The sequence below is a fragment of the Trichechus manatus genome, unplaced genomic scaffold (assembly GCF_000243295.1).
Source record: "Trichechus manatus latirostris isolate Lorelei unplaced genomic scaffold, TriManLat1.0 scaffold00007, whole genome shotgun sequence".
Lineage (NCBI taxonomy): Eukaryota > Metazoa > Chordata > Mammalia > Sirenia > Trichechidae > Trichechus > Trichechus manatus.
In genome coordinates this window covers 16,063,232-16,079,516 of record NW_004443943.1, presented here as the reverse complement: position 1 = coordinate 16,079,516, position 16,285 = coordinate 16,063,232, and the positions used below count along the sequence as shown (strand labels likewise).

Here is a 16,285-nt window from a genome sequence, read left to right as displayed (position 1 = left end):
TAGAATGTATGCTCCAGGAGAACATGGACCTTTTTTGGTTGGCTACTATATCCCTTGTGTCTTAATAATGCTTGGCACATGGTAGGTGCCCAGTAAAATTTTTGTTGAATGAAATGATTAATAAATAATATTTTTATACCAATATTACATTTTTTCCTTCTTCCTCTCACCAAATCTTTAATAATAATGAAAATAATATGTATTACAGGCTTGCTTCGTTCCAGGCATAATGTTAAGCGGTTTATATAGAGTACAAATTTATTTTCATTTATAGAGCCTGCATACTCTATGCCAAGTGCAGGGGCTGCTATGCCACGTGCAGGGGGTGCCAGTCCCGCAGGAACTCGATGGGCAGAGCCACTAAGAGACAAGGCGAGTGCGGCCCTCCCCGGGAATGGTGCAGTTTCCCGTTCTGCCCAGCAGGGGCTCAGTGGCCCCGGACAGCTGCTCGGCGGGGAAAAAGGAGGAACCGCACCGCCCGGCTCCCAGCCGCTCCGGCCCCCTTAAGGCGCATGCTCCACCCTGGCCCCTTGCCTGCTAGCAGCGGTTGGGGCGGAGTCTCCGTGGTACTTTTCCGTCGCGGGCTGCTCTGATTGGCGGCGCGGGTAGCTCAGGCGCAAGCCCTCATGTGGGAGCCGCCTCTGGCCTTTCTAAGTCCCCTCGCCTTTTGCCAGCCAACGTGAGCGGACGCAAGGGCCCCGGAGAGCTGCCAGAGACAACAGCTCCAGGTGAGTGCAGGTCCCGGCTGCGCCGCCAGTTGCAGATGCGGCGTAGAGTCTATGCCCGGCCTGTCTGAACGGGCTTTGCAGGGAGGCCGCGGACTGTCCCCAGGTGCTCAGCCCCCGCGACCCCTTAGCCTGTGCAGGTCGACAGGTCCCTTTCCTCTTGGAGCCCGGTGCGTCCTGCACGGGGTACCTGATGGTCCCTTTTCTGCGGGAGGTGGCCCGAGGCACCTCACAAGGACCTAGGAAGACAGGACTCGCTGAAGTCCGCTCTTCCCCGGACGCTCTCCGGTTTCCTGGATACTAACAGTCGCCAGTCAGCGAAACACCCCAGATCCCCGGACTGCAGGACCAGCTGGGATATCTGATTCCCGACTCTCCTCCTTCTTGGTTCTCTCCTCCCTTAGCTACCCCAGCCAGCCTGCCTTGCCTCTCTTAACTTGTTAGCCAAGGGCGTGGTCAAGAGCTGACTTTGGCGTCAGTCCTGAATAAAATCCTGGCAATACTGCTATTTAACGCAGATGGAATTCTGCTTTGGGTACTTAACTTGGGTGAACTTCAGCTTCCAAAAAGATAGGGTTTACCAGTATTGCTGGAGGAGTAATTGACGTGGTAGATGAGAAGCGCTGCTTGTGGTGTCTGGCACAAAACAAGAGCTTAAATAGCTGCCGCTGCCGTTGTTGTTGTTACAAAGCTAAATGACAAGCTGCTTTGGCGTCTTTCTTCAGCCATGAACTGTTGGACCTCCCCTGCCCTATTTTTCAAAATCTGTATTGTGCATCATATATGTGCCTGGTTCTTAGCTAAGTCTTGCAGGGTACAAAGTTGAATCAGACAAGGCCTCTGCCCTCCTAGGCTGGAACAAAATGACGGCAGACAAGCACAGTATAGAAAGAATTGGATAAAGGTGCTGAGAGAGTCCAGAAAAGGGCACCAAGTCCACCGTGGGGTAAGAGGACCAGAGAACGTCCCTGGAGGGAGCTTTTTCTCCTTTCAGCTTCTCATTCAGCAGCCTTGTAAGAGGTGCTCGACCAGTATGTTGAGAAACGTGGTCAGTGTTGTGTTGGAAGGAAAATTAACTCAGTGACCTGTTTCCAGTTGAGTAGCTTCAGCTGTTAACTCTTATGAAAAGTCTTCTGTGGACATCTGGTCCAAGTTCTGTAGAGTAGGTATGAATGGAAAGCACCTACTGCCAAAAGTTGTTATTCAATATTATGGTCATAACCTTTAATTTTTCTGTTGCACTCTACTCCTTATTCCCTAATAATAATGGAGTTTTAGGAGGTAGCATTTATGATAACAGGTAACCTGGGGCTGTGCAACTCTTTCCAACTACCATAAAGAAATAAAAACTTGTAAGTAACAGCTGTGGGCTTACTCTGCCAACACAGACTCAAGATGACGTTCCTATGTGCCAAGAAGTTCGAGGGTCACCACTGCTCCAAGAAATAACTTCAGGACAGAATCAATTCACTTTTTAATAGATTTAATTTTTAGAGCAGTTTTAGGTTTACAGAAAAACTGTACAGAAAGTACAGAGTTCCCTAATATCCTCTGATCCCCTGCCCACTGTTTCTCCTATTGTTTTTGTCGTCATTAATGCCATTGAGTTGATTCTGGCTCATGGTGACCCCGTGTGTTATAGAGTATAACTGCTCCGTGGGGTTTTCTTGCCTAGGGTTTTCTTGGCTGCAATCTTAATGGAAGGCAGATCACCAGGCCTTTTCTTCCAACGATGGGTTCAAACCATCAGCCTTTGGCCAGCAGTTGAATGCCAAGTGTTTTCGCTACCCAGGGACCTCCTCCTATTATTAACGTCTTGCATTCATGTAGTACCTTTGTTACAACTGATAAACCAATACTGATACATAATTATTAACTAAAGTCCATAGTTTACATTAGGGTCCCCTCTTTGTGTTGTACAGTCCTATGGATTTTGACAAATGCGTAATATCATACAGAATAGTTTCACTGCCCTAAAATGCCCTGTGCCCCACCTATATCCAATTCGCTTTTAGCATCGCCTCCTGAAAACCAATTTATTTACGTGTAGACCTAATTAAAGACTTGTGGAATATCAGTTTAAGCATAAGTCATTTTTTTTAAACAGATGTATTGAGGTATAACGGAGCCCTGGTTGCACAGTGGTTAAGAGTTTGGCTGCTAACCAGAAGGTCGGCAGTTCGAATCCACCAGCCACTCCTTGGAAACCCTATGGGGCTGCTCTGCTCTGTCTCATAGGGTTGCTATGAGTTGGAATCAACTCGAAGGCTACGAGTTTAGTTTGGTTATTGAGGTATAATTAACATACAATAAAAAAACACTTGCCTGCTAGTTAACTCTCACACATTGCGACCCCATGTATGTCACAGTAGAACTGTGCTCTGTAGGGTTTTCAATGGCTCATTTCTTTGGGAGTAGATCACCAGGCCTTTCTTTCAAGTCCACCCAGAGGTTATCAGCCAAGTGTATTAACTGGGACTCTTGACATACAATAGCAAGTCATATTTAAAGTGTATAATTCTGTCAGTTTTGGCATATTTATACACCTATGGATATGTCAGCACAATCAAGGTAATGAATGTATCCATCACCCCCAAAAGGTTTGTAATCATTTCCTCCCTCCTTCCCTTTCCCCATTGATTTGCTTTCTGTCAATATAGATTAAGTTGCATTTTATATAGTTTTATATAAATGGCATCGTATAGCATGTATTCTTTTTTTGTTGTGTTCTTTCACTCAGCGTAATTATTTTGAAATTGATCCATGTTGTTGTGTGTTCATTCCATTGCACTGCTGAGTAGTATTCCATTGTATGTATATACCACAATTTCTTTATCCAGTTACACTTCTCAGTTTTTGGCTATTACACACAAAGCTGCTATGAACATTTTTGTACAAGTCTTTGTATGGGCATACATACATGCATCTTTATAAGTGAGTAGAGTTATTAAAAAAAAAAAAAAAGCAGGAGGCCTGAGCTCTAGTCCCAGCTTTGCCACTAACCATCTAGGTGTTTGTGGGAAAGTCACTTCACTTTACCTTTAACATGAGGTCATTGGACCATTCATCCCCAAGATCTTTTCTAGGTAAGTCTGTGTTTCTGAGCCATCACTGCCAGAAACTGAATGTTTTTTGTTAATGGTTGGGAGGTTTCAGAAGAAAAGAGAGGTGTTTTTTTCCCCTTGATTTTCTTTTGCAGGCTCTGTTTTCTTTTCTGTCTGTTTTTTTCCTTGGCTGACACGTTTGAATCCTGATGTATAATTTGGGAGCAAGAACAGAAGTGAGTAGATAGTGCAAGGCAAGAGCTAATATTAGCCAGACTTAATGATTAAATTGAAGTCCCTGGATGGTACAAACCTCCAAGTCCACTCAGAGGTGCCTTCAAAGAAAGGCCTGGCAATTTACTCCTGAAGAACCAGCTGTTGAAAACCTTGTGGAGCACAATTCTACTCTGACACACACGGGGTCACCATGAGTTGAAATTGACTCAATGGCAATTTTTTTTTTTTTTTTAAATGTTTAAATCACAAGTAGAGGGGAAGAGGTGAGAGCTTAACAGACTCTGGAATTTTGTGGACCTTTCCTTTTCCTCACTCTGTTCTCTTCTGAGGCTTCCTGAAGTTCTGTTACTTCTCCGGTAACAAGTTTTTTTAACCTTGTAGTGAGGGAGTGGGTGGGTGTGCTGAGGGGGTCGGGGGAGGGCTGGTTCCTAGTAAAAAGAATTCCTCATTTTCTTGCTTCTAGATATGACTGGAGTCATATGCTGCATACTTGCCCTTCACCTGACTTTCACTTGCCCTAAACATGGTTCAGAGCTTTTCATGGGAGGTTTAGTCTGCCAACATATTTTTGAGTAGTAAAACTTGGGTGATTAACAGTGGGCTGACTGTTTTATACAGAATGAAAATGCGGCTCTTGGGGTTGGTGGTCTGTTTGGTCCTTGGGACTGTGCATTCAGAGGGGCCCAGAAGGAAGCGGACATCTGTGGATCCTGAAGTAAACATGAATGTGGTAAGTTTCTCAGAGTCACTTGCTTTAAGAATGCACCTGTGATGTTAGTTATTTTCTTAAATCCAGTTATGTGTCCCCAAATAAGTCACAAACTCTGGCATCTTTCTCTCCCGTGTACTTTTCACTTTTCCTGAATCTTAGATTCAGTTTGCTAGACTTTTCCTACCAGGTAGTATGTATTTTAGGAGTTTCTGGTTTGTGCAAATGGCTAACATGTTTGACTGATAACTGGGAGGTTGGAGTCCACCTTGAGGCACCTAGGAAGAAAGGCTTGGCGATTTGCTTGCGAAAAATCAGCCATTGAAAACCCTGTGGAGCACAGTTCTACTCTGACACCCGTGGGGTCGCCATGGGTTAAAATTGACTCTACAGCAACTGGCTTAATATGTATTTTACAAATCCTATTTTACTGCTAAAACTGTATACTTTTTTTTTTATTGTTGTAGTTTCAGTGAAAGTTTACAATTCAAGTTAGTTTCTCATACAAAAATTTATGTATATATTGTTATGTTACCCTAATTGCTCTCTCCATACTGTGACAACACATTCCTCCTTTCCACCCCTGATTTCCTGTGTCCATTCAAACAGCTGCTAACCCTCTCTGCCTTCTCATCTCACCTCCGGACAGAAGCTGCCCATTTAGTCTCAAGTATCTATCTGAGCTAAGAAGCACACTCTTCATGAGTATCATTTCATGTCCCACAGTCCAGTCCAATCTTTGTCTGAAGAGTTGGCCTTGGAAATTGTTTTAGTTCTGGGTTGACAGAAAGTCCAGGGGCCATGCTTTCTGGGGTTCCTCTAGTCTTAGTCAGACCATTAAGTATGGTCTTTTTACTAGAATTTGAGTTCTGCACCCCACCTTTCTCCTGCTCCATCAGGGACTCTGTTGTGTTCCCTGCCGGGGCAGTCATTGGTGGTAGTCGGGCACCATCTAGTTCTTCTGGTCTCAGGCTGATAAAGTCTCTGGTTTATGTGGCCCTGTCTGTCTCTTGAGCTAATACTTCTCTTGTGTCTTTGGTGTTCTTCATTCTGTTTTACTCCAGATAGTTGGGAACAATTGATGCATCTTAGTGGCCACTTGCTAGCTTTTAAGACCCCAGACGCCACTCACCAAAGTAGTATGCAGAACATTTTCTTAATAAACTTTGTAAAAGTATATACTTCTTAATAAAATAAATATTTTTTATTAATTAGTTTCATTTTAAGTCACACTGAATTTGTTTTAAAGAGCAATAAAAAAGTGTCAAAACATTGCATGAATGTTACTACTGAGTACTGGTTTGAGAGTACATTGAATGTGGATAATGACTAAGATTATCAAAGGAACACAGGTCAATACAAAATTCAAAGTATCTGTAAAAAAATATCTTTAGAATAAGTAAAAATAACCCTTTGATTAATTAAAATTCAAAATTAATAATTTTAAGTAAACAATAAAAACTGGAAACACCTTATTTTGGCATACATTATGGGAACATACAGATTATTTTTTAAAAACAGCAATTTTGAAGGTGTCGTGACTAATTGAAGAATCGCTATCAGAATCTTAAGGTTAAGTTATTTTTCTTGTCTCAAATCTTTTATCTTCCTCCTCCTCCTCCCATTTTATTTATTTATTTATTTTTATTCCTTCCAGTAGGAATTAAAAAAATTAAACCTTTCAGGTATTTACAGCAGGGAGGACAATGAGCACTTATTTATTTTAAATCTCCTGAATAATTAAATTATCCATATACCACTGAATTCTTGATTAAGAATTGCCTGAGGAATCTTTCCCTATGGAGAAATGAATTTGATCATAATTCTCCATTTTTATCATCTTTTCATTGTTTTGAACTCCCTCTTGATATTCTAGTGTAATTTTGTTAGTCTATTGATAAAAACCGATTAATGTTTTTTATGCTTTATTTCCCAGTACCAAAAAACCAGAACCAAACCCATTGCTGTCAAGTGGATTTCAACTCATGGCGACCCCATGTGTTTCAGAGTAGAACTGTGCCTCATAGGGCTTTCAATGGCTGTAATCTTATGGAAACCAAAGGATGGCACAGATGGTTTGCACTCCACTACTAATCTAATAATCTACTAATCAGTAGCACCACAGAAGAAGATCCTGGCTATCTTCCATAAAGTTTATAGCCAAGAAAACCATATGGAGCAGTCCTACTCTGTAACACATGGGATCACTATGCATTGAATCGACTCGGTGGCAATGGGTTTGGTTTTAATCTTATGGAAGTAGATCACCAGGCCTTTCTTCTGCAGCGCTGCTGGGTGGATTCAAACCACCAGCCTCCTGGTTAGTAGCTGATTGTGTCACTGGGTGTGATGGTTAAGGTTGTATGTCACCTTGGCTGGGCCATGATTCTTAGTGGTTTGGCAGTGGTATGATGTTCTGATCACTTCCATGATGAGATTTGATACAATGTGATCACCTCCATGATGGAATCTGCTGTGAGTAGCTAGTCAGTTGAAAGGAATTTTCCTTGGACGTGTGGCCTGCATCGAATATAGGTGGCCATTCTGGCAAGGCTCATGGGCTTTTGCTCATTCTGGATCCTGCAGCAGGCTCATGTCATGTTCGTCTGACCATCAGTTCTTGGGACTTGAGATAGCAGCTTACCTGTGGTCTTGCCTGCCAGTGTTGGGATTTGTCCACCTTCGCAGCCTGTGAGCAAGAGCCCTGCTCTCTCTGACTTACTGATCTTGGGTTCTGCAGCCCCTTTGGCTTAGTGAATCAGGAGCAGCCTCTATCCTGACCCATGGACTTGGGGCATTCTAGCCTCTACAACTGTGTGAGCTATTTCCTTGATATAAATCTCTCTATGTATATACTTATATGCTTTACTGGTTTTGCTTCTCTAGAGAACCCAGCCTAAGGCACCGAGGGACCTCTTAAAATGAAGTATTAGATCACAGTATTAGCTAGCATATTTAAAAAAGAAAGCAGCAAAGGGGAAACAAAGAAGCCTAAAGTAATGGTAAAATTAGGCACAATTGGTGAAACACATAGTGCGCTGGTAGCGCAGTGATTAAGAGCTGCGTCTGCTAACCGAAGGGTCGGCAGTTTGAATCCACCAGCTGCTCCATGGAAACCCTATGGGGCAGTTCTACTGTGTTCGCTATGAGTTGGAATCGACTCGACAGCAACTGTTTGGTTTGGTTTTAGCTGGTATAACAATGCTAGAATGATAAAACACCCATGGGTAGAACATCTGGGTGAAACAAGTGGAGGACTTACCTTTGAATGGGTATTGAGTACTAGATTCAAGAGACCGAAATTTCAGTAACATGATTGATTTCTTAAAGTTTGGAGAATGTCATTGACATATTGTTTTCTCCTTTGCTTGTTAATGTGGGAGATCTTGTCAGATTCTGTTCATAGAATTTCCACTGTTCTTTATTTCCACAGAGTGAAATTATCTCTTACTGGGGATTCCCTAGTGAGGAGCACCTAGTTGAGACTGAAGATGGATATATTCTTTGCCTTCACCGAATCCCTCACGGGAGGCAGAATCATTCTGATAAAGGTATGGGTGTTTTCTGTGGGGAGCCAGGAAAGCTCTTAAAAGTAACTGTATTGCTGGAATTTATCTGATTTTTATGGCAGTAACCAAGTTCATATTTAACTTGAAAACATTGAAATGGGATTATTTGTAGACCAAAGTACTGAAAGTTTTGCTTTTATACAAGGTATATAAAAATACTTCTTTAAAGAAGTAAGGACAAGAGTCATCTAATTTCGTGTTTTGCTTAAAGATTCGAAGGTCAGATTGTGTGAAGTTATGCTAAAACCTCCATTTTCCTTGTTGTAAGGAAGCATCTTATTTAATGGAATGTTTTGAACATTTAGTAGATAGCTCTTGCTATTTGAAAATATGTTCAGTTTTATAAATAGGTAATACATTTGCATAGTTCAAAAATCAAAGAGAATAAAAAGACACACAGTAAAATACTTCCCTCCCATCTTGTTCTCAGTCTTCTCAATTTCTTATGTAGCCTTCCAAAATCTCCTTATGTATATAAAAACAAATACAAACATAAATCCTTATTTTCCCCTCCCTCCCTTTTTTATACAGAATGTGGCCTGTAATGCATCCTGTTTTATTCCTTGATTTTTTCCACTTAGTGTCTCAGAGATCATTCCATACAATATGTAGAGTGCTTCAACATTCATTTCTACAGATACATGGTATTCCACTATATAGCTGTATCTTGGTTTATTTAGCAAATTCCCTATTAATGGACAGTCTTCTCACAAATGTAGTTCAGTACTTAACCTTGTATGTATTCAAGTTTACTTATAAGGTACATCTGCAGAAATAGAATGTTTGGGACAGAACATTTTTAATTTTTATAGATACTGTTAAATTGCTTTCTATATGGGCTTGTACTGATTATAGTCTCACTAAGAATAAATGAAAATTCTTGTAGCTTTCACTTTAAAACACACGTGCGTGCACGCGCGCGCACACGGTAAAACCTGTGAAAGCCAGAACTTGTGTAAGGCGGAAGCCTGTCAGAGAAGAAAAACTCAAATATTTTCCACTAAGTAGAAGTCTATAGAAAAGTGATGACTGCACCTTGTCAAAGGTAGAAAACTTGCAAGACCCAGAAAAACAAGACAGTTCCATCGAGTTCTGGCTTTCACAGTTTTCACTGTATACATCTTTTTTTTTTCCCTCTCTCATTTTATAATTCAAGCAAAACTTGTTTCCAGTACAGATTCAGGAATTTCTAGACAGGCAACTTGAAATTGTTAAACAGGTATCAGATTAAGGATGTGATCCTTAATCATCTCTCTAGATGAATCTTATTTTTTAAACACTTTGTTTCTTAGAAACTTTCCTTGGGAAATTAAGGTTGAGATTTAAGATAATTGGCTAAATATCTATTCTTCAGTTAAAATTTTATAAGAGCATAAGGCCCTTCTAAGGGTCTTCTTTTGCCCCATTTCCTTTCCAAATTATTATTCAAAGCAAACTTAAAAACCTTCTGTTTTAATGTGATCTCTGTATCATTCTCTGATTTGATTTTTCTTAATCTGATTTCCCTATTTTTTCTTATCCCATCAATCCTAGCTTTAATAGGGTTTTTAATAATACTTAAGTGGCCAAGAGAGCCAGTGAACTCTTTGAAATTTAATTTCTAACTCTTGCAGATACATGCTGTCTTGCTTATGTAGTGCTGCTGCTATAACAGAAATACCACAAGTGGATGGCTTTAACAAAGAGAAATTTATTTTCTCACAGTCTAGTAGGCTACAAGTCCAAATTCAGGGCATCAGCTCCAGGAGAAGGCTTTCTCTCTCTGTTGGCTCTGGAGGAGGGTCCTTTGATGCATCAGTCTTCCTTTGATCTGGGAGAATCTCAGCACAAGAACCTCAGGTCCAAAGGATGTGCTCTGCTCCCGGCATTGCTTTCTTAGTGGTATGAGGTTCCCATGCGTCTCTGCTCGCTTCTCTCTTTTATATCTCAAAAGAGATTGCCTTATGACACTATCTAATCTTGTAGACCTCGTCAATATAACTGCTGCTAATCCATTTTATTACATCATAGTGATAGAGTTTACAACACATAGGGAAATCACATCAGATTACAAAATGGTACAGAATCATACAATACTGGGAATCATGACCCAGCCAAATTGATACACATATTTTCTGGGGGACATATTTCAAACCATGACACGTGCTATTAAGATTCCTTCTTATAACATGATACAAAATGAGTGGTGAGTTGCATGAGGGCTTCTAGTTTTTCTTCTGTGTAAAACATGCAAAACATTTTATGCCAGAGTGAGCGTACTGTCTTGGTTCCCTCTTTTCTTTTAAAGAGTAATCTCTATATACCAAGTTCAGATCGTATGTAGAGAAGACTATATATTTATATTATTTCTCTTAAAAGTGATTGCTTGACTAGTATAATTAGTAATGTGAGTTATTGTTAAGAGATGCTTGGGACCTCAGTAAAAACATACTGTGAGAGAATGTGTTTCCATTTCTTTTCCTATATTCATCACCACAAAGCACTTAAAGCACATGGCTCTACATGCCCTATGGAAAGTGATGTCACTACTGTTTTTTGTGAAGATGCATTGCCTTAAAGTTTGAGGAAAGTGAGCATGATTCATGATTTGCTCCCTGTCATGGTTTGGATTAAGTCCCCCAAAAAATGTGTGTATCAGTTTGGCTAGGCCATGATTCCTGGTATGTGTGATTTTCCTGTATGTCGTAAACCTGTCTCTATGATGTTAATGAGGAAGGATGGGTGGCAGTTGTGTTAGTAAGGCAGGACCTGATCTACAAGACTGGATTGTGTCCTGAGGCAATCTCTTGAAATATAAAAGACAGAAGTGAGCGGAGAGACAGGGGGACCTCATACCATCAAGAAAGCAGTGCCGGGAGCAGAGCACATCCTTTGGACTGGGGTCCCTGCGCAGAGAAGCTCCTAGTCTGGGGGAACACTGAAGAGAAGAAGGCCGACAGAGAGAAAAAGCCTTCCCCTGGAGCTGACACCCTGAATTTGGACTTTTAGCCTACTTTGACTGTGAGGAAATAAACTTCTCTTTGTTAAAACCATCCACTTGTGGTATTTCTGTTATGGCAGCACTAGATGACTAAGACGCTCCCTGATGGTAGGAAGAAAAGTTAGGAGACCACAGGTCTAGACCTCGGCCTGCCCCTAACTACTTGTGTGCTTTCATCTCTGTGGGCCTAAGATTCTTTGTCTGTAAAAACAGTCCGTTTGTGTGTGATCTCAGAGTTCCCCTTTAGTTGTTGTCACTTGCTGGTGCTGTGGGTTATATCCTTTATTCTTTTTGGCTAGGGTATGAAGGGAAGTGAATACTCTTGTTCTCTAGAGTGAACATAGACTGAAAGTAAGCTAAATCCGGTCATAGCATTAGGTTCCCATCTTCTTCCTCTGTTCTGAAGGGGCCTCTTTGTTGGGGGATCAGTGATATGTATGTAACACCTGCTATAAGCTAAGCTCAGAGGGGAGTTTTAAAGGAAACTTCTGATCGGTGACTCAGTTATCTAAAGGAATTTGTGATTTTGCTAAGAACTGCCTAGGTACTTCTCTGATGACTTGTGTTTCCATGGTCTGGGGCCGAGCTTGGGACTGAGGATCTTTATTGTGTTGCTGGTGGTGTTACTTTGGCTCATTTAATGACAAATGAAAAGAATTCATAACCTAATCATCTTCTCATCATACACACCTCTTCCCTGACTTTTCCTTCTATTGATAGCACCATTGACCTCCTAATGACCTAGACTGGAAACTGCAGAATCGTTCTTGACTGTTATCATCGAGTAGCTGTCAAGTCCTCTTCCTGGTGCCCATACTATATTGCTTCAGTTATCTCTTCCTTTGCTTTTCCAGGCCACCCCCCTAGCTGAGGCTCTTGTTACTACTTAACTGGGCTCCTGAAATAAACTCAGAACTGTGAGAGGCTTTAGCATCTCCATTTTTGAGGAGCCCTATGTATTAAAAAAAGAGAATTTCAAAACAAGAATATGAACAATCAGTCTGCCTGTAATTTCTGAAATCAATGCTTTTAGCACACACAAAAATGCCATACATCTCTTACTATTTACAAGACAATTACAAGATGCATGAAAACATTACTCATTTATCTGTATCATATTGAGCATGGAACTCAAATTTAAAGTCATGTGATGAATGTTTTTCAGTCTTGTTGTGGGAGACTTCTCTGACTGTATTCATAACCTCACTTGGAGGCTTTTTATGAACAGAGGACAGGGCCACGTAAATCCTCTGCCTGTGTCCTATTAGAAGCTCTGCCACTTGCTTTTTTCTCTGCCAGCCTCCCTGTTCTCATTCATCCTGTCTCGTTTTGCCTGATTAAACTTCTCAAAGCCCAGATGTAATTATGTGATTCTTACCATTCAGCAATCTTCAAGGGCCTAATGAATGAAGATACACATCTTTATTTAATATTCTGTCCTTCGAGCTGTTCTCTATACCATTCAACCCCATTCTGTAAAATAGTAGACCTTTGAAGTTCACCACAGATATGGTCAAAGACCCTCATGATTCCTCAGATGTATGATTAGGGTTACAGGCTATAATGTCTGTGTTGACCCCCTTGGTAAAATGCAGTAAGAATACCTCTCTTACCAGGTTTTGGAGGAGTGGTTACCAGCTGTGTTTACCCATTATCTAAGAAATGTTTATCATTTATCATCTGCACAGGTTTAAATTGGATGCCATAGCCAAATCACAAATGGTTTAGTTGAAGTTGGGTCTGTTAAATTAGTAGATATCAACGGGCTACTCTCTGGCATTCCTGAATCCAAATGAATCATTTCCTCTTTGCCAAACTCGCCTGGGACCTCAGCTGGTGACACAACTCTGGAATGATGCTCACCCTGCCCACTATCCTCATTTCTCTGTCTTGTTTTGAAATACAATTCTGTCCATCCTACCCAGGCCCAGCTTACATCAGGCCATCTCTCGCTGATTCCTTGAGTGAGAAGGAACCACACCCTTCCTCTGAACTCCCAAATGCTTTGCTTGCTAACACCCTCTTGGGATGTTTCTCTTATTCTGCTTTGGAGTTGACTTATCTGTGTACTTCTCCCTCCTACCATCCCCCTCTACAGCAACTCTTTGAAGGCAGAGACTGTGTCTTGTCACTTTTGTAATCCTCATAACAACCACCTGCATTCTGCCCATGCTTGGTTTTGTCAGGGCACTTTTCAGAATCAGCGGTTCTCAAACTGACGAAGGCTATGAGGACCTTCTCTCCAGCAAAATAAAATAGATACATGTACGCACACAAATTTTATATATAGTTCTAGAGACTGTGGACCCAGAAACGAGCCCCTTGATTTAGACACTGAGTTGCCTGTTTGTGGTCAAACCTCTCCGAACTAGACAGCTTGGAAGGCACATTTAAGAAGCACGTAGCAACCTGTGGAATCCATGTATGTGATTTTGCAATGTTAAGCAATCTTTTCTGTCAGCTGTTGTGTTACCTCTGCTTTGCCCTAGTTCCTCAAGGGCATTGGAATTCAAAAATAATCATTTATAGGGAAGTGGTTTTGTTTTCATCGCTCAGCCTTACTTCAGAGTCATGGGATGTTAGTGCTAGAAGGATCTCAAATCCCTGTCTGGGCCAGCTGTTTGGAGAGCTTGTTTTTTTTTTTTTTTTTTTTTTAAGATTGTAAGCAAAATTTATACAAAGAACATTTCAAGACATGTTATAATATAGCAATTAAAATTATTTTTGTTAAATAAAGAATTCCAGGAGCTAACACAGAGCCTAGGCAGGTAAAATCTTCTCTGTCACATGCACTGAAATTTAAAGCTTATGAAAGCTTATAAAATGAATTCTTTTAGCATTTAAGGTTGGATTTCATACATTGGAATCTTGCTATAATGTTATACTTGGTGTCTTAGCTATATGTCCAACATCTACAGAAGATCAACTTATAAAGACTCTTTTTTCTTCTTTTGATGAACTTCAGAAAGGAGCTGACTTACACTGTTTATTGTTGTAGTTTAAATGAAGTTTACATTTGAAGTTAGTCTCCCATACAAAAATTTATACATACATTGTTACGTGACCCTCATTGCTCTCCCCATACTGTGACAGCACACTCGTCCTTTCCATCCCTGATTCCCTGTGTCTATTTAACCACCTCCTAGCCCTCTCTGCCTTCCCATCTCACCTCCGGACAGAAGCTGCCCATTTAGTCTCTTGTATCTACTTGGGCGAAGAGGCACACTTCTCACGAGTATCACTTTATGTCCCACAGTCCAGTCCAATCCCTGTCTGAAGAGTTGGCCTTGGAAATTGTTTTAGTTCTGGGATGATAGAGAATCCAGGGGCCGTGCTTTCCAGGGTTCCTCTAGTCTCAGACCATTAAGTCTGGTCTTCTTACTAGACTTTGAGTTCTGCACCCCACCTTTCTCCTGCTCCATCAGGGACTCTGTTGTGTTCCCTGTCAGGGCGGTCATTGGTGGTAGCCAGGCACCATCTAGTTCTTCTGGTCTAAGGCTGATGAAGTCTCTGGTTTACATGGCCCTTTCTGTCTCTTGGGCTAGTACTTTCCTTGTGTCTTTGGTGTTCTTCATTCTCCTTTACTCCACATGGTTGGGACCAATTGATGCATCTTAGATGGCTACTTGCTAGCTTTTAAGACACCAGCCGTCACTCACCAACGTAGGATTCAGAACATTTTCTCAATAAGCTTTCTTATGCCAGTTGACCTAAATTTCCCCTGAAAGCATGGTCCCCAGACCCCTGCCTCTGCTATTTTGTCCCTCAAAGTGTTTGGTTGTATTCAGGAAACTTCTTAGCTTTGGTTTAGTCCAGTTGTGCTGACTTCCCCTGTAGTGTGTGCTGTTCTTCCCTTCACCTAAGATAATTCTTATCTAGTTAATAAATACCCTCACCTTCCCTCCCCACCCTCGTAACCATCAAAGAATGTTTTCTTCTGAGTTTAAACCTTTTCTTGAGTTCTTACAATAGTGGTCTTATATAATTTTTGTCCTTCTGTAACTGACTAAATTCACTCAGCTTAATGACCTCCAGATTCCTCCATGTTATGTTTCATGGCTTCATCATTGTTCTTTATCGTTGCATAGTATTCTATTGTGTAAATATGGCATGATTTGTTTATCCATTCGTCCGTTGATGGGCGCCTAGGCTGTTTCCATCTTTTTGCTATTGTGAACAGTGCTGCAGTGAACATTGGTGTGCATATATCTATTCGTGTGATGGCTCTTATTTCTCTATGATATATATTCCAAGGAGCGGGATAGCTGAATCGTATGGTACTTCTATTTCTAGCTTTTTAAGGAAGTGCCAAATTGATTTCCAAAGTGATTGTACCATTTTACATTTCCACCAACAGTGTATAAGTGTTCCAGTCTCTCTACAACCTCTCCAGCATTTATTATTTTGTGTTTTTTGGATTAATGCTTGCCTTGTTGGGGTGAGATGGTATCTCAGTGTAGTTTTGATCTGCGTTTCTCTAACAGCTAATGATAGTGAGCATTTCTTCATGTGTCTGTTAGCTGCCTGAATATCTTCTTTGGCAAAGTGCCTGTTCATATCCTTTGCTCATTTTTTTAATTGGGTTATTTGTCTTTTTGTTGTTGAGGTTTTGCAGTATTGTAGATTTTGGAGATTAGACTCTGATCAGATTTGTCGTAGCCAAAATTTTTTTCCCTGTCTGTAGGTTGTCTTTTTACTCTTTTGGTGAAGTCTTTTTTTATTTTTTCCCATACAAAATTTATACATACAGTGTTATGTGACCCTAATTGCTCTCCCCATACTGTGACAGCACACTCCTCCTTTCCACCCGATTCCCCACGTCCATTCAACCAGCTCCTAACCTTCTCTGCTTGGTGAAGTCTTTTGATGAGCATAAGTGTTTGATTTTTAGGAGCTCCCAGTTATGTAGTCTCTCTTCTGGTGCTTGTGCATTGTTACTTATGGTTCATATTGTGTTTATGCCATGTATTAGGGCTCCTAGCATTGTCCCTATTTTTTCTTCCATGATCTTTATTGTTTTT

At 41.0% G+C, this 16,285-nt stretch overlaps 1 protein-coding gene across 2 annotated transcripts in view; it reads left to right on the top strand.

Moving 5' to 3' along the window:
• The first annotated feature begins 603 nt into the window (after positions 1-603).
• The window catches only part of LIPA (lipase A, lysosomal acid type), a 45,457-nt gene continuing 29,775 nt past the window's right edge, over positions 604-16,285 (top strand). For both annotated transcript variants that reach the window (XM_023739870.1, XM_004369914.2), the window contains exons 1-3: positions 604-728; positions 4,625-4,736; positions 8,149-8,266. In XM_023739870.1, the coding sequence (XP_023595638.1) occupies positions 4,626-4,736; positions 8,149-8,266 (229 nt within the window). In that variant the 5' untranslated portion in view covers positions 604-728; position 4,625. The remainder of the gene's footprint in view (positions 729-4,624; positions 4,737-8,148; positions 8,267-16,285) is intronic.